This window comes from Psilocybe cubensis, chromosome 3 (assembly GCF_017499595.1).
Source record: "Psilocybe cubensis strain MGC-MH-2018 chromosome 3, whole genome shotgun sequence".
NCBI classification, from domain to species: Eukaryota; Fungi; Basidiomycota; class Agaricomycetes; order Agaricales; family Agrocybaceae; genus Psilocybe; species Psilocybe cubensis.
Window position 1 is genome coordinate 103273 of NC_063001.1, and position 26536 is coordinate 129808.

General features: G+C 44.3%; 2 protein-coding genes across 2 annotated transcripts; one reads left to right on the forward strand and one right to left on the reverse strand.

The window, feature by feature from the left end:
• Window positions 1–10382: 10382 nt before the first annotated feature.
• Window positions 10383–11055, reverse strand: JR316_0002878 (uncharacterized protein; the record flags this gene model as incomplete). Its single annotated transcript, XM_047888663.1, has 2 exons — window positions 10383–10784; window positions 10840–11055. 2 exons carry the CDS (start codon window positions 11053–11055, stop codon window positions 10383–10385), a joined length of 618 nt encoding a protein of 205 aa, XP_047751037.1.
• A 9472-nt stretch (window positions 11056–20527) lies between these two features.
• On the forward strand, window positions 20528–23279 carry JR316_0002879 (uncharacterized protein; the record flags this gene model as incomplete). The annotated part of the gene is made up of 6 exons (XM_047888664.1): window positions 20528–20556; window positions 20611–21257; window positions 21304–21622; window positions 21684–22608; window positions 22662–22892; window positions 22947–23279. 6 exons carry the CDS (start codon window positions 20528–20530, stop codon window positions 23277–23279), a joined length of 2484 nt encoding a protein of 827 aa, XP_047751038.1.
• Window positions 23280–26536: the final 3257 nt, after the last annotated feature.

Consider the following 26536-nt stretch of genomic DNA (forward strand, 5'->3'; position numbering starts at 1 on the left):
GGGGAAACTGGAGAAACCCTGACATCACCCCCTCTCTAAGGCACATTTTCCACAATGTGCACATGGATGGGTTAGTTTAGAGGGTTTAAGAAGAGGAGGAGGTTCAGTAAAGTTAATAATAGGAGTGAAAGAAAGTCTATCAAAGGTCACAGCAGAAATCCTTCTAGGTGCTGAAGGATGTTTGGCATGGAAGTCCTTGATAGCCTTAGAAGCATTTTTCAAATGCTCTGCAGGCTCCCAAGTGCATTCTTCATTAGGATAGTTCTTCCACTTGACCAAATATTGAAGTTTGTTTCTAAAAAGTCTGCTGTCCTTGATAAATTCAACTTCCCACTCAGGATTTTCTCCTTGAATGACAGGAGGTGGTCTAGAAGGAGGCTTTCTTCCTACAATATCTGGGTGATAAGGTAGAAGTTTAACCACATTGAACACTGGATGGATTTTCATGGTAGATGGCAGCTTAAGCTCATAGGCATTAGGGCTAATAACTTTGGTAATTTTGTAAGGCCCATATCTTTTATCATCCAATTTCTTGGAGGGCCTATCAGTTTTGAGGTCCTTGCCATCCAACCATACCAAATCCCCAACTTTGTACTGAGTTGGAGTACCTCTGTGTCTATTATAGAATTTAGCCATATCATCAGCAGCTTTTCTAAGTGCAGACTCTGCTTCTTTCCTGGCTTCTTCCATATTTTTCACAAAGGTATCCACAGTGTCCATTTTACTATCTCTAAGGGGTTCAGTGCCCATTCTGGGATGTCTGCCATTATTGAGCATGAATGGTGTCTGCCTGGTTGAAGCCTGAACTCTATTGTTATAAGAGAATTCAGCTAGAGCTAACCATTCAACCCAATCATCTTGTCTATGGTTTATAAAGAGTCTAAGATACTGCTCAATTTCTTGATTAACTCTTTCAGTCTGACCATCAGTTTGGGGATGGTAGGCTGTAGATGAGGCTGTCTGGATACCAAGTATTGAGTTGAGTTCTTTCATAAACCTTGAGACAAACTGTGGACCTCTATCATACAGAATTTTAATGGGTAAGCCATGGTGTTTCCAGACATAATCTCTGTATAGTCTGGCTGTCCCTTCAGAAGTGACTTCATCTGTAGTAGGGATAATGTGGATCATTTTACTAAGTCTATCCACAACCACCATAATGGCATTATACCCTTGACATTCTGGTAACCCCATAATAAAGTCCACAGAGATGCATTGCCAGACATCAGAGGGAATCTCAGTAGGAATTAAAAGACCAAGAGGTTTGGCTGGAAAGGTTTTGGTTCTGTTGCATCTATCACAACCTCTGGTATAGGCTGCAATAAAATGTGACATTCCTGGCCACCAATAATTCCTAGAGACTAGCTCAATTGTCTTCCATTTCCCTGGATGTCCAGCAATGAAGGCATCATGGTGCAGTTCCACAATCTTTCTTCTAAGATCTTTGTCCTTGGGAACATACACCTTCCCCCTGTAGAGAATAAGGCCTTGTTCTTCTGACCATTCCTGTCCTTCAATCTTCTTGGTAGAAGATTTCTTGAGCTCCTGAACTGCCTTGACCACCTTTTCATCCATCTCCTTAGCTTCTCTAATCTTCTTAAGAAGATCATTTTCTGCACCAGTAATGGTAGCATGACCCTGCTTGAGAGCCTGGATTTTAAAGTAGGAAGGTTTGAGGAGAACTACATTTTGGTTATCATTCTCTCCCTTTTTATGATCTGGTCTCCTAGACAAAGCATCTGGCTTAAGAGATCTTTTACCAGGCCTATGATGAAGAGTAAAATCAAATCTGGACAGGAAGAGTGACCATCTGGCTTGCCTTCTGCTGAGCTTTTGGGCAACCATAAAGTACTCTAAGTTTTTGTGGTCTGTCCAAATCTCAAAGGAATATTGGGTTCCTTCAAGATAATGTCTCCATTCATCTAGTGCTCTGATAATAGCCAGCATCTCTTTGTCATGGATCTCATAATTCCTTTCTACTTCAGATAGACTCTTAGACATAAAGGCTACAGGATGCCATTTCCCATCTGATCCTTCCTGAGATAAAACAGCCCCAGTAGCATAATCTGAACTGTCTGCTTCAACTTTATATGGCTTGTTATCATCAGGGAAAATCAAGACAGGTGAAGAAGTGACTTTCTTCTTTAACTGGTCAAAGGCTTCCTGCTGTCTAAGACTCCATCTCCAGACTGTTCCTTTCTTTGTCAATTCATGAAGGGGCTTAGCAATGTCTGCAAAATCCTCTATGAACCTTCTATAAAAATTAACAAATCCCAAGAATGATTGGACATCCTTGACATTTTCAGGTTCAGGCCATTTAGAAACTCCCTCTACCTTGACAGGATCCATCTCAATCCTGCCTTGTGAAATGATTAGTCCAAGATATTCAATCTTTTCCTTTTCAAATTCACATTTCTCTGCTTTAAGGTAGAGTTTGTTCTGTTCTAAGATTTGCAGAACTTGCTTGACTACCTCTCTATGATGATCAAGAGTCTCAGTGAAAATTAAAATGTCATCCATGTAGACAATGACAACATTTCCATCAATGAGCTCAATAAAGATATCATTCATCATAGTTTGGAAGGTAGCAGGACTATTGGTTAAACCAAAGAACATGACCAATGGTTCAAACAGCCCTCTATTGGTTCTAAAGGCTGCTTTCCATTCATCTCCCTTTTTGATTCTGACATTGTTAAATCCCCACCTAACATCAAGTTTGGTGAAGTATTTGGCTTTGCTGAGTTTGGTGATGATGTCAGAAATCAATGGAAGGGGGTAGGAGTTCTTGATGGTCATTTCATTCAGTTTCCTATAGTCCTGGACAAGCCTAAGAGATCCATCCTTCTTCTTGACAAAGAATACAGGGGAGGCCATAGGTGACTTGGAGGGTCTAATCCTGCCAGACTTCAGATTTTCCTCTAAAAAGGCATCAAGTTCCTTTTGTTCATTGGGAGAAAGAGGATAAATCTTGGATCTGTAAGGTTCAGAACCAGGTTTCAGCTCAATAGCATGATCCCAAGGCTTTCTGTCTGGTAGCCTATCAAAAGATTCCTTTGAAAAAACACCTTTAAACTGATGATAGTGCTTAGGAACAGTTTCTTCAAAGGTTTTCTTAGGGGAATCAGCTTGCTGATGAGACTCTTCTGCTAATCTTTGAGACATAGTAGAAGTAGCATTAATAGACTGCTTCTGAGGATGCAGGTATGAGATGAAAATTCTGTCCTCAGGCTCAATCTCAGAATCAGAAGAATCTTCAATAGAATCATCTTCTTCTTCATCAAATTGAGGGAGTTTCCTCCTTTTGACTGCAGCTATTCTCTGCCTCTTTCTTCTGGCTCTTTTGGCTTCCATTTGGCAGTCAGAGGGACATCTAATAAACTGGACATCCCCTGTCTTCCAATCAACATCTGGATTATGGTGCCAAAGCCAAGTATGTCCAATAATAGCAGATTTGTCTCCCAAGTCACAAACAGCAAAGGTGGCCCTTTCTGTATGGTTTTTGTGTACCATAATTAAGTCTACTTCCTCATGGATAGAGCCACTCTTGTTGAGAGTACCATCAACATTATAGACTGGAATGGCTCTAGGAAGTTTCCTTGTGTTGAGATTATGATACTTCACAAAACCAGAATGCAGAAAGAGGCCAGTAGCTCCAGAATCAAGCAAAGCATCAACAGATAACCTTTTCTCTGTGTCCATTGTCTTTAAGATGACAGACAAATGGGTAGAGGTTTTAGGATTATGGTTGAGGATGTAGATCTTTTCAGGGAAGGTAGAAAGAGAGGAAGAAGCAGACATGATTTCTGCACCAGAATCTGAAGACTGAGGATCAAGTCTGTCAATTTCATTTTCTAGTACATTAAATCTATTCCATTGGGACATGTCTTTCACCAATGGTGCTTCTAAAAATTTTTCTTTTCCTCATCTTTCTGCTCCTTGCCTTCCAAGATTAATTTCCCAAAGTAGTCAGCCAGTTCTTCATGGGTCATAGCATTGATGTTAACTGATGACCTGCAGTTTACAGCCTTATGACCAGGCTTTCTGCACTTGAAGCAAACAATTGGCCTAACTGACTTCCATCCAGAGTCAACCTCCATGGGAACTACATCTGGTTGCTTTGCCTGAGCACCAAAGGTCCTTGAGCTGCTGTTGGAAAAGACTGGAGGATTTGGAGTAGGCTTAGGACCAGCCTTGGGAGTTGGGGCTTTAAGGAAGGGAGAAGAAGAGGAGGAGGAAAGAGACTTGGTAAAGGCCTCACTCTGTCTCCACTGCCTATCTAGCCTAGTACTCCATTTAATCCATCCATCCAAGGTTTTGGGCATGTCAGGAACATAGTAGACTGCATTCCTGAGATTTTCATTAAGCCCAGCCTTGAATTGGTCTACCAAAGCAGCATCATTATACCCAGTATCTGAGATCAGAGCCCTGAAGCTAGCAACATACTCATCAGCAGTCTGTCTGCCTTGCTTGAGCATGTGCATTTTATGCTTAGCTGTGTTGGAGGGGTCTGGATCTGCAAACACTTCCCTAAATTCATAAACAAAGTCAGCCCAAAGACCTTCTTGGGACTGAGCATTGTCTATTACTTTAGTCTTCTCATATGCCCACTTCCCAGCAGTACCTCCTTTCATATGAGATAGAGCACAAATAACTTTCTGAAAGTCATCTGTAATCCCTTTCCCATAGAAATATAATTTAAGCTGACTGAGGAAGTTTTCTGCCTTCTCCATAGAACCATCAAATGGATCTGGAGGTGAGACTTTAATGGCAGAGTGTGAACAGGAAGGGGCAACATGAGGGGTAGGGAAAGAGTGAATATCTAGAGCAGCAGGTGGTGGTGGTGGTGGTGATGGTGACTGACTGACTGGTTGCTGAGGGTGTGGTGGAGTGGATAATGACTGCTGCTGCTGTCTAAGAAAATTCAACTCTTGGGTAAGGAGCTGGACCTGATGCATGAGCTCTTCCACAGAAGGAGTGGTGGGAGGCAATTGGGAGGGGTCCATGTCCATGGGTAGGAGTAGGTAGGCTCTCTGATGTGTGTGTGGGAGAAGCTATCTACTGAAAGTGCCCTTGAAACTATACTAAGTATTCTAAAAAAAATATCTATCTACTGGATACCCAGTTGTCACACCACTCAGGGCTCTAAACCTAGGATCACAGGGTTACTGGATATTTCCTAGACCACCAAAAACAGAACACTAGTAGGACTGTGTCTGCCCCAACAGTTGGTATCCCTATCTACTAAGTTCACACACAGCACACAACAGAGAGTAGGAAAGATGATGAGCCAAAGGTCTTGAGGAAAGGTTTTGAGGAAAGGTTTTGAGTAGGATATTGAAGATTGGTGGAGATGTAGAGATTGGTAAGAAGATTGGTGAAGAGGTTGATGAAGAGGTTGGTGGGTTGGAAGTGGAGGAAGAAGGTTGAGGTAATGGTGTTGAAGAGGTTGAAGAGGTGAAGAGTTTGGTGTTGAAAGAGAGATGGTGGAGTTGTCTTGAGAGAGCTTCAATCTTCTGTCAGGGCAACACTATAATCAGTGTGACAAGGCCACCAACAAAGATTAAGCAAGAGAGAGAGAGAGAGAGCAGAGGGAGAGTAAGAGAGCAAAGAGAGAATAAGAGAGTGAGAGAGATTCAATGGTTCTAAGAGATCACACCAATGATAGTGGATATCCTAAGAGATTGAAGCTGAAGCTACAGCTACCTACAAGTCCAGTATTTATACTCTACAGCTATTCTAGAATATTCCCTACATTACATCATAAAGGAAGGTTAAAGAATAAAAGTGACATCATATAGAAAAAGGATGAGTAAGACTAGGAATCATATAGAATTTACTAGAAAGAAGTGGAGCAAGAAGGCTGTGATGAAAGAAATAAACTATCTAATCAGATAATTGATAAGATAATGAAAGGATAAGATAATTCTGTAAAGATAAAGAGGGGAAATTGGAGAAACCCTGACAGAACGCGAAATTGAGGACTTACAAATCATGGAATCGCTTGTGGCATCTACACAAAAGAAAATTGACGATACCAGAAAGAAGTACTTCGGGACCAAGGGAACCGGGGGACCAGCAACGAGAAGCAAAACCAAGGCGGCAGATACGATTTCCCACGACCCGACCAAGACACTCGCACCGGCCGTTCCAACCATACCTGCATCGCACTCGGCCAACAGTACACATTTCAGGTACTCTACACCCATAGAAGAGGTAAAAATCGTGAAGAAAGTACTGGATACAGCACTAGACGCCACAGTGACGCTGTCCAACAGGGAACTGCTGGCAGTGGCACCAGAGGTGAGGAGACAGTTCAAGGACCTGACTACGGCCAGACGCATCCCTACCGAGCAGACAGGGTCTAGCATGGTAGTAGGAATGCCTCAGAGTGAAGAATACTCGGCTTACCTTGCTTCGCTCTTGCCCAACAAAGAAGGGATGGTAGTGGCAGACCATGTACAAGAGTTGAGATGTCTAGACTTTACCATTGGGGACATGAAGGTCGAAGGGATCATGGATGAAGGGTCCCAAATTGTTGGAATCAGGAAGGACATCTGGGAGAAGCTGGCAGTTCCAATCAGGTCCGACCATGTGATGGTTATGGAGTCAGCCAATGCAAGCAAGGACAAGACACTCGGACTCATACAAAACCTGAAGATATCCATTGGAGGATATGACTTCTATGTGCAGGTGCAAGTGGTCCAAAACGCACCATATGAACTCTTGGTAGGACTGCCTTTCATGTGCCTCACGCGTCTGGTCACTAGGCACTTTGAGGACGGGTCATCTGAAGTAACTATGATTGATCCTAACTCTGGAGCGGAAATAACAGTTCCAACTCGCAAACGGGACCGAAGCAGCACAACAGCCGCCACAGTCAGTGTGGATTTTTAGGGGTTGATGAATCGAATATAAATCGAGGAGACCAGAGTCTTCACATCATAAATACGTCAAATGTTTCTATTTCTCAATCCAATTCCTTTTCTCGCTATTACACGTCTGATAACCGAAATCAAAACGCATCGCTCGCATATAAAAAAGTCGCCAATCAAATTAAACCCGTCGCAACAACGCTACCCGAAAAGTTTCGCATTGTACGACGCATTCCGTCAGACCCGCTTGCAGATCTGCCTGCTCTTCCGACCAGACCGCCCGAATTTACACCAGGACAACGATACACACTACAAAGAAAAGAAGCCATGAAAGTTAACCCAGACGGATTCCTCTGGCCAGAGGAAGAGAAATTGGTGCACCACATAATACTGTTACACAAAACCGCGTTCGCATGGGATGAATCCGAGAAAGGAAAGTTTAGTGACAAGTATTTCGACCCAGTGGTGATACCCACTATTGAACATGTCCCATGGGTTCTGCGTAACATCCCCATTCCTCCAGGAATCTTCCATCAAGTGGTAGAGGTCATCAAAAACAAAATATCGTCGGGAATATATGAACCATCAAATTCATCGTACCGGTCGCGTTGGTTTTGTGTACTCAAGAAAGATGGGAAATCTCTACGAATTGTGCACGACTTACAACCATTAAATGCGGTCTCAATTAAGGATAGCGCACTTCCGCCCATGGTAGAACAGTATGCTGAAGCCTTTGGCGGACGAGGCTGCTATGCAGTGTTTGATCTGTTTGTAGGGTTTGATCAACGGTCTCTGGCAGTCGAATCACGCGATTTGACAACATTCCAGACGCCTTTAGGCACCTTCCGATTGACATCTATTCCAATGGGGTACACAAACTCGATGCAAATCCAACACGGCGACACAACATTTCTACTACAAGATGAGATTCCCCATATAACAATGCCCTTTGTGGACGATATTCCAGTGAAAGGGCCGGCAACGCAATATGAACTGGAAGAGGGATCCTTTGAAACGATCAGAGAAAACCCAGGGATTAGGCGCTTTGTATGGGAGCATCTCCAGAATGTAAATCGGGTGATCCAACGAATCAAACACGCAGGGGGTACGTTCTCAGCGGCGAAGTCATTCCTGTGTGTCGAAAGTGCCATTGTTGTTGGACATAAGTGCACGTATAATGGTCGCGTGCCAGACGAATCACGGGTTCAGAAAATAACAGATTGGCCAATTCCACAAAACCTTACGGACGTCCGTGGCTTTCTGGGTACACTAGGGACCATACAAATGTTCATCAAGGATTTTGCTATTCATGCCAAACCGCTTGTACAGCTCACCCGAAAGGACATGGACTTCGAGTTTGGGGAGACTCAGTTTGCATCACTGGAGAAGATGAAGATACTGGCCAGAACGTGTCCGGCTATCAGGGCAATCGACTACACATCTGGAAACGAGGTTATACTCGCAGTAGACTCGTCGTGCATCGCGGTAGGATTTATTCTATCACAGCTGGGTGACGATGGGAGAAGATACCCGTGCAGATTTGGCTCCATAACATGGAACGAACGCGAGCAGCGATATTCACAAGCAAAAATTGAGCTCTATGGCCTCTTCCGGGCACTCAAAGCGTACCGGGTGTTCATAGTCGGCGTGCACAACTTAGTGGTGGAGGTCAATGCAAAATACATAAAAGGTATGATCAACAATCCAGATATCCAACCGAGCGCAACCATAAACCGGTGGATCGCGGGTATCCTCCTATTTGACTTCAAACTTCGGCACGTCCCTGCCAAAGACCATGCGTCTGCGGACGGACTATCGAGGCGACCCAAAGCAGACAATGATCCAGACGAAGCAGAAGATCATGACGACTGGATAGATAATGCATATTCCTTTGCAATAGAGTGCTTGAACCACCAGGCTGTGCGTGCGGCTCAAGTCACCAGTAACAACAAAGCATTACGAATGGATGCATCTGCTCTTGTAGCAGCAATACATGTCAATATGGCTATTCCTCGTAACAGCAAAAGCGAAGCGCGCGATCGGGACCTCGAAGCAGTTCATATGTTTCTAGAAGCACCCAAGCGACCAGACAACATGTCTGACGCAGAATATACCAAATTTCTTCGTCTGGTATCAAACTACTTCATCTTGGACAAGCAGCTGTGGAGGAAGGACAGGCATGGCAGACACAAACTTGTCATTTCGCCCGAGCTACGCTACAAACTTCTCAAACAAGCACACGATGATTTAGGTCATAAAGGGATCTATACAGTGCGGATGCGACTTCTCGAACGATTCTGGTGGCCAGATCTGGAATTGGATGTCAAATGGTTTATAAAGACGTGTCACGAATGCCAGACCCGAAATACCATGAAAGTTTCGATACCAGCGACAGTGCCAATGCCGGCAGGGCTTTTCAGAAAGGTTTATGTTGACACTATGCTCATGCCAAAAGTGCGCGGATTCCGCTACATAATACACGCCCGTTGCTCGTTAATATCATACCCCGAATGGGTGGCCACTCGAACCGACGACTATACGGAAATAGCCGCTTTCCTGCTTCAGATCCTGACACGGTGGGGTGCAATAGAAGTGATTGTGACAGACAATGCCCCCCAGTACCTGCTTGCTGCCAAACATCTTGCAGAACGATATCATATTCACCACATCCGAATATCTCCTTATAACTCTTGTGCACAAGGCCCGGTTGAACGTAGGCATTATGATGTACGAGAAGCAATAATAAAAGCCTGCAGAGGGGACGAGTCAAGGTGGCTGGATGTGGTGAGTTCGGTGTTCTGGGCGGAGAGAGTTACCATACAAAAGTCGACGGGTTATTCACCCTACTACCTCGCACACGGCGTCGAGCCTTTATTCCCTTTTGATCTCGCTGAAGCAACCTATTTAGCACCGCCTTTGGAGTCCTTGGTATCGACAACAGACCTTATTGCACATCGAGCTAGAATGCTTCAAAAGCGGCCAGCAGACTTACAACGTGTCAAGGAACAGGTATTCAAGTTGCGTTGGGCAGCAGTGCAACAGCTAGAGAAGAAACACATGGAAAACAGGACCGATTTTGACTTTAAACCGGGAAGTCTAGTGCTTATCAGAAATTCACGTTTCGACAAGGGCCTACAAAACAAGACAAAACCTCGATATGTCGGACCAATGCTGGTAGTGAAACGAACACAAGGAGGCTCATATATTCTCAGCGAGCTAGATGGAGCCATATCCCGCTTGCGCTTTGCAGTGTTCAGGCTGATTCCTTATTTCCCACGGACCCTAGCGTCGGTTCCTGTTACATCCATGGTTGACGATGACCTCGCCAACGTTGAAGAGAATACTCACGACAGCGGAAATGTATTGGACGTCGAATTTTGACACCGTCCCAATCTTGCAGCCAACCCTACTAATCTATAAAAATTTCTTTTCTCTCAAGGACTGTCACTTAGAATCGACCGATTAAAAAACTGTCAAATAAACAAAAAACAAGCAACAAATAACTATTTATTACACCCGACGCCCGCTCCTAATGCCCCACTGCAAACCACTGTCTGGAATCACCTCTGTGACATCCTGTTCCGGCTCGCCTTCATCCCTGGCCTCGTTCTCGCCTTCCAAAAGTGGCATGTCATCGGTCCCACTGTCAGAGGAAACGTAAATGGAATCGTCCTCCCCATAAATAGCCTTCTCGATCTGCTCAATATACCACGAGGTTATATCAAACCGCTCGCGTTGCTCCCCATTTATAATGGTGTAGACTGCTGCAATGGCATCGCGTTGAGCACACTGGGGAACACGGTCCGCAGATCCTCGTTCCAATGCACTCTGGAACGTGACGAGGTCACGGTCAAAGACACTGACTATCAAGTCAAGCTCCCGCATCGCGTGGCGGCTGCTCGCCATGCCGCGCTGTCACACCATAGGTTAATATACGTGGAAACATTTGCAGAATGGTTAGGCTTACCACGGCATTAAGAAAGTGGATAAAATTAAAGAAGTCGCCTCGCGGTCCATGGCTGCCCTCCGTAATGACGCGCATGCCGGCGGCAACCGTAAAGCTCGTGTCTCGGTGCCAGTGTTCGGTAGCAAAGAGGTTGATTCGGTGGATACTGTTTTCGGTGAAAACTCTAAGCATGATGAAAGTGGTGCTGAAGTCCGAATTGAGTGTTTGGATGGGCATTTCCAGGTTGACACGGAGGTCAACATTTATAGTACCGGGGAGGTGTGGGAACCCACTACCGTCTGCGATCAAAAGCGCGCGCGATAGCAAAAGCCTGGCGTCACGAGACAGAGCAAAAGCCCATAGCTGTGCCGACGGATGCGACTTCCGACGTGATACAGGAGCGCTGCACCGATGACCTTATCACACACAGGGGAAGATAAGGGACAAAATGCAAGATAAGTCTTTTCAAACTACAGCATACGAGTGCGTGCGCCACACTCGCCAAGGGGGGTCGAATAAGGAAATAACCACGACCGCCAAGCATTGATGAGCCCCTGTCAAAGCGCCCACAGGCGCAACGAACAAGGAAACGAGTGTCACGGAGGAGGTGGTGTCTGGCTCAGCACGCAGCAGTAACAGCTTGGCGAAGATAACAAATTACTATATATTAACTTAGGTAGTGGGAGACAAGACTTTAGTGGAATACAGAGCTATTTTTTTTCCCTCACATTTCGTCCACCTTGTCTCGGAGTGAATCGCACTCGGCAAGGATCGATCTGTTTTGATTTTCTCTCAATTAAAACTCCAACTTGCATCTTGCTACACCATTCAGACATTATCTACAACCTTGGACATTGCAGACGGAGTCTGCAAGCTTCGCACACACACAACTTTAACTCACTTCAGTAAAGGCCCAGATCCCCGTGAATGGGGTGATATTGACCTTGATGACACTGAAATGAGTCTTGAAGCGCAGCAAGCAGAACTCGAGAGGCTTAAAGAAGCATTTAAACAAAAGAAAAACCTTGTAAATAAGATTAAGCAATCTAAACATAAGACCATTAACGATGAGGCAAATCATCAACGAGTGCTAGGTACCCCAGTACCTGGTAATCAGTACCTTAGGCCACCGAATCAAGGGGCAAAAATGGCAACTAGTCGGGCAATTAATCAATTAGCGCCAAATAGTTATTTGGCCCGTACTTTGGACAACATGGATCGCCTAGGAACTCACAAGGGAGACGATGGAGATCCAAGCAATGACTCGTCGGACAGCAGTACAGACGAGGACAATAACCCCAGTCCTAATCCTAATCAAGGAGACCGTGGGATGTCTAAATCTACGGATAGGTCAGACCCGCGTGAATCAAAGAAAAAGAAGAAGAAATCAAATACATCTCGTAAGTCGGGACTAAAACCCATCGCTCCAAAGGAGTATGATGGTACTCCTGACTCTCGAATGTTTAATCGATTTGTGTCCGAGGGAACTACCTATTTAATTGATGGTAAAGTTCCTAAAGATCGTCAAGTATTTGTACTATCTTATTACCTGACAGGTACAGCATATGACTTCTACACTCAGAAGGTGTCTATGAACTTTGATGAATGGGATTTAAAAGATTTCTTTGAGCAATTATTTGATTATTGCTTCCCCATCACGTACCGAGCTGAACAGCAAGTTAAATTAAGACGTTGTTTCCAAAATGACCGCCGGGTAGCTGCCTACGTACACGAGTTAACGGAATTATACAATTTAATTGGAACAACTGATCCAAGGGACAAAGTTGTTAAACTATGGGATGGATTGCGAGTCCCAATTCAACAAGGATTGTATCGAGATGGATATAATCCAGATATTTCTACGTGGGATGAAGTTGTTTACCATGCAGAAATTCTAGAGATTGCAGAAAGCGCTGCAAATCGAGTTAATCGAAAGAACCCACCTAATAATCAATCGTCTGGACACTCCAATTCGGGCCACAGTTCTTCTAAAGGAAAAGGGCGAGATCTACGGTCTGAGAGGGCTGTATCTCGACCAAACCCTCGAGATAATGCTGCTGGTACCCGTCAAGCGAATACACCGTTTAAGAGTACCGTCCAGAGGTCTTACACACGTGAAATTAGGTCAAATACACCGCGATTTAGCCCATATTCGCGTGGGACAACAAGACCTGCGGATAAGCGCCCGTTAGAGAAATCTCGGAATAATCTATTAAATGACAAAGATAGAGCGGAGCACTTAGCTTCAGGAAAGTGTTTTACTTGTCATGAACCGGGACACATGTCCAAGAACTGTCCTAAAAAGAATACAGTTCGTTCAAGCTCTTCTAAACCACCTGGACTTTCAAACTTTAATGTTGAAGTAGATCCAGATAAGCTACTTGAGTACGAGTCAATTCATGAACTTGATACCAGTGAAAATGAGGATAACCTTTCGTCAAATGATGACATAGAGTTAATGGATAATTTATCCCTTAACTTGATTGAAATACAACCATTTGAACTTCCCAAATTAGCTGTGCAAGTTAGTACTAGGCCTAGGTGGAATGACTACCATCCTGAGATGCCTAGAAGGATTCGTTTAGGAGATGCCCTTGCTAGAATGGCTGAATATGTACTGAGTAGCTGTCAACCTTATCCAGGAGACAGTGATTATGCGTCACATCGAAATGAATTGGACCGGTTCTTTGTTTCACGAGGGCCAGGTCAATTTTACTTTATATATGATAAATACAGGCTAATACGTATGGATATTCATCTTAGATACCTCGCAGATCCTTACTTTAAAATCTGTGATTGGTACTGTAGAGAACTAACTGCACATTTTGGAGGTTTACTTGATGGAACTAAGGTACATACCATGGGCAATGCCTATGAGTTTAATGCCATGTTGGTACTCAGAAGTGGAATCTCTACATTATATCCTACTCGAGATCCAAATATTTATGATGAATTTCGCTTTACAGTGGTATCTAACACCACCACTACATGTCATATTCATGATGAAGACTTTGAAGGGTTACCCCTTGTAATTCCTAAAACAAAGCTTCAAAATCCATACTTTGACATTGGAAATTGGTACAGAATTCACAGATATCGAATAATTGAGATATCGGACTTGTCTAGTGATGAAATTTATCCACAGATTTCATCAAGTCGTAATGGCACAAGTGATGTATTGTTCTATGATTCGTCTGAATCAGAGGACTCAAATTATTACTCAGATGACTCATCTGAACATTCTCGTGTTAATGAAGTATCCGATACGGACGATGTATATGTTTTTGGGCAAGAAATTGAAGATACCTTGCCAGAGGCGCCCGTAAATGAAATAAGCGCCGAAGAACGAGCCTGGGAAACTGCTCGTTCAGGCCGTAGCATGCGTGAGGATCGCATTTTAGATGATATAATTGCGTACCGAATGAAATATGCGTTGAATAACACACAACCATTCCCAGAGAAAGGTTATCCTATTAAAGTATCTGGAAGATTTGAAGTTAAACGTATGAATAATGTCCTATACATGGTATATGATGGAGTGCGCAAACTTACAACTTATTTCCCCGTCCGGGAAGTCTCCGAGCCAAACTTTAAGCTTGGAGTAGAATATGCGAAACGCATAGCGGAATATGAAGGAATCCCAATTCCAATGCATTGGCTATACAATAATTTCCATTTCTCTATGGGATATTGCATTGAACGTGGTCTAGAACAAGCGCTTCAAGCTTGTAGACCATTTGTACCAGATGTACCATTTCAAGATCAAGATAAATTCCGATTTGTAGTCAAGTCATATAAGGATAACTATAATATTCCTATGCTCCTGATCACGGATACTTACTTTGAAAACAACATATGTATCCGAAGAGATTGGGTTGAAAACCCATTTTTTGAACTAGACATAGGTAAATGGTATCAAAATCAGTTGTTTGAACTTGAAAAACATAACCTCCACTTACCTCCATCGAATTATCCGCCATTAGTACTCGATGGTAGTCTACCCCTGATGGAAGACGAAATAAATTGTCCAGAACAGGTAGAAGAGTCACTTAGACTTGGGTACATACCTGTGTATCATGAGGAAGAAGATATCCTCACGGTTAATGGAATACAAATTCCCCAAGGAACCTATCCTAGTGTGCAACGAAATGCTGCACAAGTCAAGGACCCTAAGCGCTCAATTCCAAAGCCGGTTGTCATTACAGTCAAAATTAATGGACATCCGGCTCGGGCACTATTGGATACTGGATCTCTCGGAGATTTCATGTCCACAAGTCTTGCGGATCAATTAAAGGTGGAAAAAATTAAGTTTGACTCACCATTAGGACTGCAACTAGCCGTCCAAGGCTCACGTTCAAAAATTAATACAGGAACTCAAGTGAAATTTGAGTATGAAACAATTAAAGAGACTCGTTACTTTGATATAATTAATGTATCTAACTATGATATCATTTTGGGAACTCCCTGGATGTTCCAGCACAAAATATGCGTTGGATTAAACCCCTCACGTCTAGTCGTTGGCTGTGACGATTCCCAACCAATTAAAGGTACAAATATTGCCAGTTTATCGTCACAAGCAATTGATATTATTAAACAGAACATAGAGGAGGCCAGAAATGAGTTAATCGCATATGCAGAACCTTTGTGCAAAACAGCAAATGAAACCGAGCTCCCACCTTTTAGAGCCATAAATCATACAATCCCACTCATTGACAAGGATAAAGTCTATCCTTGGATAGCTTCACGATGCCCTGAAGCGCTTAGAAGTCAATGGGTGGAGAAAAGGGATGCTTACCTCAAATCTGGACGCTGGGAAATCACCAGTTCAAGAAATACTGTGCCAATGTTGTTTATTCCAAAGCCCCGAGCAGCAGGTGAGCCACCCAGTCTGAGAACAGTTATAGATCTTAGAGCACGGAATGATAATACCTATAAAATGACATCACCATTGCCTGACCCTGAAGGAATACTTCGGAGGGCAGCAAGTCATAAATTTCGGTCTTCAATGGATGGTAAAGATGCCTATGAACAGATCCGGATTGACCCTGCACATATTGAAAGAACTGCTGTAACAACACCCGATGGAAACATGGTTAGCCTTGTTATTCAAATTGGAGACTGCAATGCTCCAGCAACTTATCAAGCTTTGATGAATCATATATTTTCGCCATACATTGGTCGCTTTATGGATATATATCTAGATGACATCATAGTGTATTCAAACACAATTACTGAGCATGTTAAACACGTCAAAATTCTGATTGATGTTCTTAAAAAAGAGAAGTTGTACCTTAGTAAAAATAAACTACACTTTCTCGAACCATCACTCAAGATATTAGGACGAGTAATTAACGATAATGGTATCCGAATGGATCCCAATAAAGTGGATTCAGTGATTAATTGGAAAACACCCACAAATAGAGACCTGTTACGAGGGTTTCTTGGATCCGTGGGTTATCTTGCTGACGACATACCCACAGTCCGAATTCCCATGGGAATTCTTCATGGACTCACGGGTGACACTGTTCCCTTTCGATGGGGATATACGGAACAACGAGCCTTTGAAAATGTCAAACGGCTTGTACAAGGGGCACGAGAACATCATCGTGTACCACTTAATTATTCAAAAACTGCGCCACAAATCTGGATGGTGACAGATGGATGCTCCACTGGAGTTGCAGGACTTGTGAGTCAAGGGTCGGATTGGAAAACAGCAAAAATTGCTGCCTTCTACTCGGCCAAACTCAACCCTGCACAACAAAACTATCCAGTTCATGAAATAGAAATGTTGGCAGGTGTGGAAACTATGCTTAGACACCGTGATATTCTACAAGGAGCTTCGTTTAAATGGATCACTGATCATAAGGGATTAATACATTTAATTAACCAAAAGAACTTGTCTGGTAGACAAGCTAGATGGATAGAAAAGATCAGTGAGTTTTCATTTGAAGTATTATATATTCCTGGTATAGATAATGTGGTTGCAGATGCCTTATCTCGTATCTACTCTAATGACACACCCGGAACTGTTCGTGCTGCAAGTGAATATACATATTTTGATGTCATTAATGACGACGGACAAATATCCGAGTTAGGAATGCCACTTCTTTCAGGCATTCAAGCTAAAGTTGCCGTACAAAGAAGGCCCCGCAAAAAGCCCGAACCTGCAGAGACAGGTCGACCAGAAACATCTAAAGAGTTTGCCCGAAGGCTAAAGGATCATTTCGTTCTCCACGGCCCTGCAGAACGAAAGGAGGGCGGGAGTAGGAACCAATCTAAATTAAGCATACCACGTGAACTAAAATTAGGAAACTCAACTTCTAAAAGACAAGTTTCTCCGTCGCAAAGTGCAGAAATAGATAGCACAGAGCAACATGATACAGTCCAAGAACAGTTAGACGATCAAAGGCTGTATGACACGTCATTATTAACGGTTGTTTCTCAGTCTGAAACAGGAATTGACTTGTTAAAAGAACTTAGATTTAAATACAAAAATGACCCATTCTTTTCAAAGATACTTAATAAGCCAATCGAGTTTAAGAACTTTGAATTTCAGGATGGATTAATTTATCTTAAAAACAATGGGAGAAAGCTATTATGTATACCCCAAATTGTAGTAAATGGAAGAAACCTACGAGAAATAGTTATTTCGGAAGCACATTCTGTGTTAGCTCACTTAGGAACCAATAAAACATTAACATACCTCAGGGACCATGTCTGGTGGAAAGATATGATGACAGACACCAAAAATTACTGTCAATCTTGCGTCACCTGTCGACGTAGTAAACCACCTAATCATAAACCTTACGGATTATTGAATCCGTTACCTGTACCTGGAGTACCGTGGGAATCGATAGGTGTGGACTTCGTGGGACCACTTCCTGAGTCAAAGAATAGAAACAGTACTTTTGATTGCATTGCCGTGGTCATCTGTTTACTTACAGGAATGGTTCATCTAGTACCAGCTAGAATTAACTACAATGCAAAACAAATGGCTGAGTTAATGTTTGAAGAGGTTTACAAACACCATGGTTTACCTAAACATATCATTAGTGACCGAGATGTCTTGTTCACGAGTACATTCTGGATTCAATTAAATAAACTAATAGGTACTGAACTCAAGATGTCAAGTGCCTATCATCCAGAAACAGATGGATCCACGGAACGTGCTAATCGGACTATCACGCAGATGTTGCGAAACTGTGTATCAACCAAACAAACCGATTGGGTTAGTAAATTACCTAACATAGAGTTTGCCATTAACTCTGCTCGATCCGAAAGCACTGGATACGCTCCATTCTTTTTAAATACAGGTCGCATGCCTCGATCAATGATCTGGGACTATGCAGATAAGTCTGAATACCCGTCCGTTCGAAGCTTTGCACTCCAACGGAAGCTTGCCATAATTGCCGCCCATGATAGCATTTTAGCATCACGAGTCAAACAAACTCAAGACGCAAATAAACGTCGCAGAATGGCTCCATTTACTAAAGGAGATCTAGTATATGTCTCTACAAAGAACATTTCATTCCCTAAAGGTTATGCACGTAAATTAGTGCCTAAGTTTATTGGACCTTACTTAATTTTAAGAGACTTTGGAAATCAATCTTTTGAAATTGAGCTGCCTCGTTATCTAAAACAACGCGGTGTACACAATGTATTCCATGCGTCTTTGCTTAGGATACACATCCCTAATGACGATAGATTATTCCCAGGAAGAAACACCACACAATTAAACCTAGAAAGCGAATTTGAACCTGAATGGGCAGTGGATAAAATTTTGAGTCACTCGGGCTCCAAAGACCATGCCATTTTTGAGATTCAGTGGAAAGCAGGCGACAAAACATGGCTCCCATATCAACAAATTACGCACCTCAACGCTCTGAAGGAATACCTCGAGCTACTGGGAGTTGAAACCATTCTTTCTCTCCCTCCTGGGTCAGGAAAACCCCCTCAGAATGACCCACAAATTAGCCAATGACTTCATCGCACCATTCTCACTGTTTTATCGTATAAATACTCTACTATTCGTCAGTTAATTTCGTTCCCAATATCACACAGCTATCAACTCAAATCACAACCAGTTCATTTCGCTTTTTCTATCACTATCACCATGGACTCACTCAAATTCAATAAGATCACCGAATCTGCATCTGTTCGTCCAGGAACACCTCGTCCTGTTCATATTCATCACAGCCCTTCGCTTAACGCTTCGATTGTATCCGACCATGGTGACGAAATTCCAGACATTCATCTTGATGTTGCTACAGCTACAGCTGCACTCACTCCTCCTGCACCTGCTCAGCTTGTTACTCGTCGTACCATTCCTCCACGATATCCTACATTCATTCACCCATATATATCTCGTCCTAGCCGCACCACCATTCGTGTCCGCGATCAAACCAACTCGTTAAACCACCGAATCTTTCATATCGGGCAAATTGCAGTTTTCTTGTTAACTGATAAACGCATTCGTGCCGGTCGATTTAACCCTGACCTTATGCCTGAGGGTTATCTTCAATTTGCTCATGATTTTAATCACGCTAATCCCACCAACAAACGGCTCTCACGTTACTTATCCACCACGAACGAGTTCATCTGCGAAGGAGAAGCACCCACCTTTGAAGATTTTTGTATTGATCTTACTCTCATAGGCTGGAAGCCATTTTTTTCGACTCCTGTTCGTGCTAATCCTCGTTTCAATAACCCCAAATCGCTCCTTACCAAGTATAACCGCTTGACGAACGAAATTGAAAGTTTGAGGGCAACTCTGCGTGCAAACGAGTACAATTCCCACGCTTCTTCTTCACGCCGCGTTCATAAGCGCCCGCCGCTTTCATCTTTTCCTCCACTCGCTTGCAACCCCAATCCTCTCGAGGATCAACACGACGACGACGACACTACGGGATCATCGGCTATGGTTACTGTTTAACCTCGCATTCCTCTATCACCAATCTGCCTCCCAAATAATTGAGGATTCTTGCAGAACCCTCGGAGGGCGTATGTAGCAACTCGAACAGATTGTAACTATCTTATCTTATCATCTCTTTAGTTTTTGATTTGATCTAGCTATGACACTTCGATTACTTTACTTTAGTCTTCGTCATTCTGCTCCTACAAACTCACCCTCTTAATATGTATATACATCACTATGACCTCCTACTCCAATTACTACTCCAATGCTCCAAAGTATCTAGTGTATATAAGTAGCTGTAAATTGTACCAAGGAGGAACAACTTGAAATACGAACCCAAACCTTTAAGCTGTCTGTTTTATCACCTTTCCTCTCACCTCTCACAATCATATCTCATCTCGTGTGGCTGTACTTAGATTAATAAGCGTAACTGTACGAATTAGTCTGACTACCGTCACAGGCTGTCTCGCCTCACGTTTTTTTACGTGATAACGCGATATGGGAAACATGCGCTAGACACGTGTGTTTCTTTCTTATGACAGCACATACTCCCCGAACAACGTGTTTATCGACTCACAATCTTCTGGTCAGACAACAGGAAACACGTCAAGGGAATTGTTCAATCCGTATCATAACCACCGCCACAGGAGAATTTGCTCGACACCCACCACCGACTTGCAATGACGTCTACATGAGGCATGGTCACCTTGCAGTCACCCCCCATCCACGAAGCTCATCTGTTCGAGCACCGTGTCATCCCAGAATCATCTTGTTCCTCTTCATAATTGTTCAACCATGGACAATTCACAATTACCGCTCCCAAAGTACGCCTGTGCCTTTTTTATTGAACGCACAAACAAACATTCATGATTTTACAGAGCACATTGGAGGAGCTACCAAACGCCCACCAAACCAGCGGCCAAGTTGCTAGAGGAAATAGTGGCAGATGGTGGTTCACACAGCAGCAGATCTTCGTCTGATTCCTTTGTATTTCTCAACCCTCCAATTCCTCGTAAACGAACTCCACCATTCCCTCCTCTTCCTTTCCACCCTCCCGTATTCAATTTCGATGGCATCACACGAGAATCTACCCCTCCACTACCACCTCTACCTGAGGGAGTGCAGCCTGCCTCGCCTGTGGTAGGCGACGATGACGTCACTTTGGACAGGAAAAGACTTGAATCGCAGACATCAAAAGAATCGAAAAGATCGGCTGCGAGCGAGCATCTCGTTGCGACTGGGACGTCGCCGACTAACTCCCATACCGGACGGCATCACCACCACCAATCCCGCACACACGGACGGGCAAGGTCTGCGTCCGAATCAATATCAAGCTTGCTGGTTGTGACCACGGAAAGATTAACGAGGGAGACGGCGCGAGCCAATGAAGCAGAGAGAAATGCCGCAGAACTGCTAGCGCTATTCAAGACGACTCACGAGGCCAAGGTGAGGCTAGAGAGGGACTTGGATCGGGTAAGGCAGGAGCTGGGATTGTACAAAATTCAGCTAGACATGGCCCAGAAAGGTGTGTCGACACGTATGTTTAACCATGACTACGCTTATTTTTTTAGAGATTTTTCGTGCCCAAGAAATTGTTGACAAGATTGAACGGCAGCGGGAAAATGCAGAGGAGGATGCGGCGCGAGCAAGGAGTAAAATGCATAAGCTAATGGAGGCTAGAGCTATCGAACAGGCTATGGAGGAAGGGAGAAGGATGGGCTTCGAGGAAGGGTTGAGACAAGGACGCTTTGTTAAACCAATGAGGGAGGATCGCGAAAGCCGACGAACTAAAGCACATGGTGACCGCGTATCCAGGTACACCTACCCCGAAGAAGAGCCACAAAGCTCTGGTTCGTCGGGGTCTGCTAAACAGGAGCGTTCCGCGCCCAGGTATCTTTATTTCATTCATTTAGAATTGTTGAATCTAACTTATCTCATCGGATTATTGTAGACCTTCAACACCACCAAAACCTCCCACTGTTCATAAAACAGACCAGGCTCCTCGTAAACCCATTATACAACCGAGGCCTGGAACCTCGAATGATCCACCTCCCATCCACCCTCATGGAACTCCTCCCGATACCGGAACCTTCAGTAATCTTCTACCTCGTCCGACTATTACTACACCAATGCCTTTGAATATTCCGCCTACACAACCTCAGCCGGCCCCTCCAATGCCAGATCACCAACACATCTCAGTCAAGCCTGAAGAACGCCGTTCTGGTAGAGTTTCTGCTCAGTCCCAGCCTTCGGCGGACGTTAACGGCCCTATCCATCCCAAACCTGTTTGGAACCACAGTCCCAGTGTTTTCCATGAACGAATCAAGCTACCACCTGATAACTATATTCCAACAATGGATGCAAATTCTGTGATCACTCTTCCACCGCCACACGAACTGAGCTACCCAGTCGCACCAGAGGGAGCTTCCACGCGTGATAATCCAGCTACCCGTCCTCGATCAGGAAGTCGCCCTGAAGTATCTCAAAGGACTGCCGATAGAGACACCATCCGAACGCGAGACTATGCTTATCCATCAAAGGCTCCATCTGGAGATGATGCAACTGCTGCTAGTGCCAATGATCAGGCCAGGCGGTATGCGTTCCAATCTCGTGCCACATCAGCATTGTCCCGAGGCTCGACACATTTGTCTGATCTTGACCTTCTCACTACACCTCGAGATGTTCACTACAGAAGCCAGAGATATATGGTCGCCGACAATGCTTCTGAAGTATACCCAAGAAGGGATACCCCAGCTGTTGACCAATCCCCTACGCAAAGAATTGCGGAAGAATGGAGAAGTGCAAATCGCCAATATCTTGACCCCCAACCGCCGATAGTAATACCTCCACCTCGATATCAAACTCCTGGACCTCGCGTGAGTTGTTATATACAGGAAGTACCAAATCGAACTAATATCACCGATTCCAGAACGTAGATCCACCAAAGAGGCCATTCTCGGTAACAAACAACACTAGACCTCGGGCGCCGAGACGACCCAGGGAGATTGTGATGCCCGCTCCCTTAGCAGATGTCGTCATGAATATACCACATGCTCCGCCAACGCAAGAGCCTTTTCTAGGCGACGAACTTTCACCGCCTCATAATCCAATGAGAAGCACTTCATCAAATACAGTTCCTGGGATTGAGGTTGTGACTCCGGTATGTTCGCCTATTAATTCTCACTTGACTTTTTAACGGACAACATTTTTTCAGTCTACGCACGCATCTTCCAGATTATCTGAAGGAACTGTCCTCGATCCTGTACTATTAACGCCGCAAAGTGCAAATCGACCGCTTCCCCTCCCAGGCCAAACAGACCAAAGCGGACAAGGACAAGGTTACAGACGTGAGCATAACCAGGGGGTATTATCATTGAATGTACCAAGTAACTCCCAGCCAGCTGAGTCCAGCCCTCTCAGTCCCATATCCGGCATGCCTAATCTCAAACAGTACCCGCCTGGGTTCGCTCCGAGTTTGCCCAAAGATCATGATGCCACATCTCCAGATTACAAGTATCCGTCATCCCCATTGTTACGTCCAACATAATAACTTTGTCCTTTTATCTGTCGTTCTTTGGATTGCAGGTGATATAACTTACTTGATGTACTAATATTAACAGGCTTATGACAGGTGTAAAATGCCTTTCGCTGTATCTTTGATTGTATCTGTTCTCGTATAACTTAACTAGGGTGGAGATCATTAGGGATCGGCTATGTCAATTCCATTTCCTGGTGTATTTAAACATTCCCAACAATGTAATTCACTATCAAACATATTACCTTGGTTTTTCGAACGATATATCATGATTCCATACATTTCTCACCGCTTACAGTTTGTACCTTTTGAAATATTACTTTCCCAAGCGCTTCCGGGAAGTTGAATACGACGAACGACGTCATAGTACTCCGAGTCTGATCAACTTGATCTGAATAAATTCATCGTAAGGCACAAGGAAGTCTTGCTCAGGTCCAAGTTTCCCCAGATTTTCCTTGACGACCAAAAGGCTAATTGCACATCGCAATCGCATCTACGTAGGCTAATCAACTGTAACCGCTGCCACATATAACCAGTCGAGGAGGCGACGCTCACATGTGTATCACTATCGGATTCTACATGAACGTTCTGCTGCAGCATTAAGCACAATCAAACACGTCTCAAGAATATAATCGAATCGCTCTTCTGAGGCAACTGAGCATACCTGCAGGATGAATATCGCCTAAGCATTTCCTTGACAATAGATGAAAAAGTCGGGAGAGTATAGGGGGTCCGACCTTCGGTGGTAGTTGCAAGCATCGTATTTGTCCTGATCAAAAGTCGGGATTCTTCGGGGTTTTCGAAATGGTTTTGCTAGGGTCAGATTCCAAAATGATATGGGGGTCATGGGAACACCAGCTTCTAGCTCGTAAAAACTGAATCAGGCTGATAGAGGATCCAGCTGGCTTAGTGCATTCTAAATAAGTACAGGAATGGGGTTTTGGTGGCGATGGATTCGGATGAGGAGATGTGGCTTCTCGTGGAAGTGGCTCTCACGAAGCCTGTACGCCTACGTTTGCAATTACGGTGGCGTTCATGGTCGGTCTGCGTCTGCATGGCGGCTGTGCGGATTGATGCCTCCGCCAGGGGCAAAAACCCATACATAATCGCTTCGTCGGCGCGATATTACTTTCGCCCGTCAGGTACTTGCGCACGAGACCAGCCTTCCCGGGGGGCGGAATGTCGTCTAGATCAATACCATCATCTTCCCCAAGCTTCCTCGTCGTCCCATCACAAAGGCGCAGCGGTGTCTAAAGAGGACCATTGTACCAGGCACCCTTTAATGTTGATGAGGTACAACTCTCGATAATTAAAAGAAGAAAGTCTATTAAAAGCCCCACCCCTGGTAAGCCTGCCCCAGCTCGATAAAAGGGTCAAGGTACAAAAAGTGCGGCAGTATGTAATAGACTGTGCGGTCCTTTTCTGCACGCGCGCTACTTCTCCTACTTCTCTGCGTTCTTAATCCGTCATTTTGAAAAAAACAGGCATTTGATTTCAGTTTATAGACGAAGCGAGCTACCTTTCCGTATCGCTGTTTGGTGCGTCTGAGGAAGTCACGTCCCGAGTTCCACTGCTCATAATCACACATTGTCCGACTGTCCGACCATCGCACAAACTTTGCAAGGCGCGTCTCGGGTACATCGGCCCATTTTCGATGTGTATGATACTCCTAATACCATATTTCAGAATCTGCCTCGAGCTGTCGCGTCTCGACACAACTCACGAGTCCCCATTCAGACCCCTCCACCGGCCGGAGCGTGATTTCTGCGATAGCGGTGCACGGATATCAAACGCATATCAACATGCCAGCACGTCAAAAAATTTGAACATAACCTTGACATAACCAACAGAAAAAAAAATCACAAGTCAAACATCAAAACACTGGCAGGACGTGGCAGCCGTCATGGAATTGGCGTCTAGTATGCATTCCTGCAAGGGTGGATCAGTGGGAGGACCGACATGCATGGACGGGATCGCTGAAATTGGATTGGCTGGAACCCTACATTTTAGCCTATCTCCCGGTCAACGTCGAGGGCCTGGGTTTTGGCCTTGACCGTTGACAACCACCACCCTCAAGTCAGCTAGCTCGATCTCGAGGGATATATACTTCTACCGTATCCTCAATTCGACAGCCGGGGATCCCAAGGTCATGATCAAGTAAGCTCAACGAGTTCAAAATAGGTCGAAATCTTCCTTTCGGGAGAACGTGAGAGTACATGGATGCCGGTGGACGTGTCTCCTTCCTCATCCTTTTCTCTCCCTTCATCATGGCCAGCGGGAACCATGGCGAGCGTTGGGAAAGATCCCAGAAACCGTGACGATAGCAAGCTGTCGATCGATCCATCCCACTTTTCCGTGATTGCACGTTGCGCAGGACCACAAGGTCCTCTAAATCAACCATCCTCCCAGTCAACGCAAATATAGCCATCTTTATGATAGCACACGTTCCGTTTCTTCGATTCCGAATGTATATATGTATGTATGTATGTACGAAGAAGCTCATGAAACAGTATGATATGTAGATGCGCACACCCACACATCTCTCGCCCTGTCATATAATTGTACGGATTCGATTCAAAAGTGCGGGTGCATTTCACAGTGTCAAAAACAAATTCAATGTGCAATTTAAATGGCAGCAGCAGCAGCAGCAGCGCAAAGCGGATAACCGAGTCCTGATTCCTTGTCTTCCTTGCTTCCTTCCTTCTGCACGCAAATAGTACAGCAGAGCTTGACAATTGGACCACACGCTCGAAATCCCACTGTCCACCATCGCACTTCAATCCAACAATGTTGCCAACACCAACACGTTTCACAAGCCATTTTTATGCCCCGAAGCAAATCTCAATCAAGCTCGAATTTACACGGGAGCCAATGGGTGACTTTGCAGTTGTACAGCCTCGTCTCGCTATTTAATTTAAATGGGTGTACGAGCGTAAAAGCGCACGCACGCGACGAGGTTCGGAGTCACGTCGTGATGGGTCATGGTATAGCACACCTTCCAGAATCCAGATTCGTTGAACGTTTCGATCTTTCGAAGCACGTCGCAAAACCCAACGAATTAACGACCCATAGCATTTTCTCATCCTTGGAGACACCCAGCATGATCGCTTTCTACGTAGACATACTGTCCTTCTACGTAAGTACGTACCTGCACGGTATGATATCCAGTCAAATATGCTTTCCACGAACAGGATTCTCAGAATCTGTACACTTTAATTACTCATTCGAAACTCGACTTTTCTGCCGCTGCACAGTTTCAACTTACATCC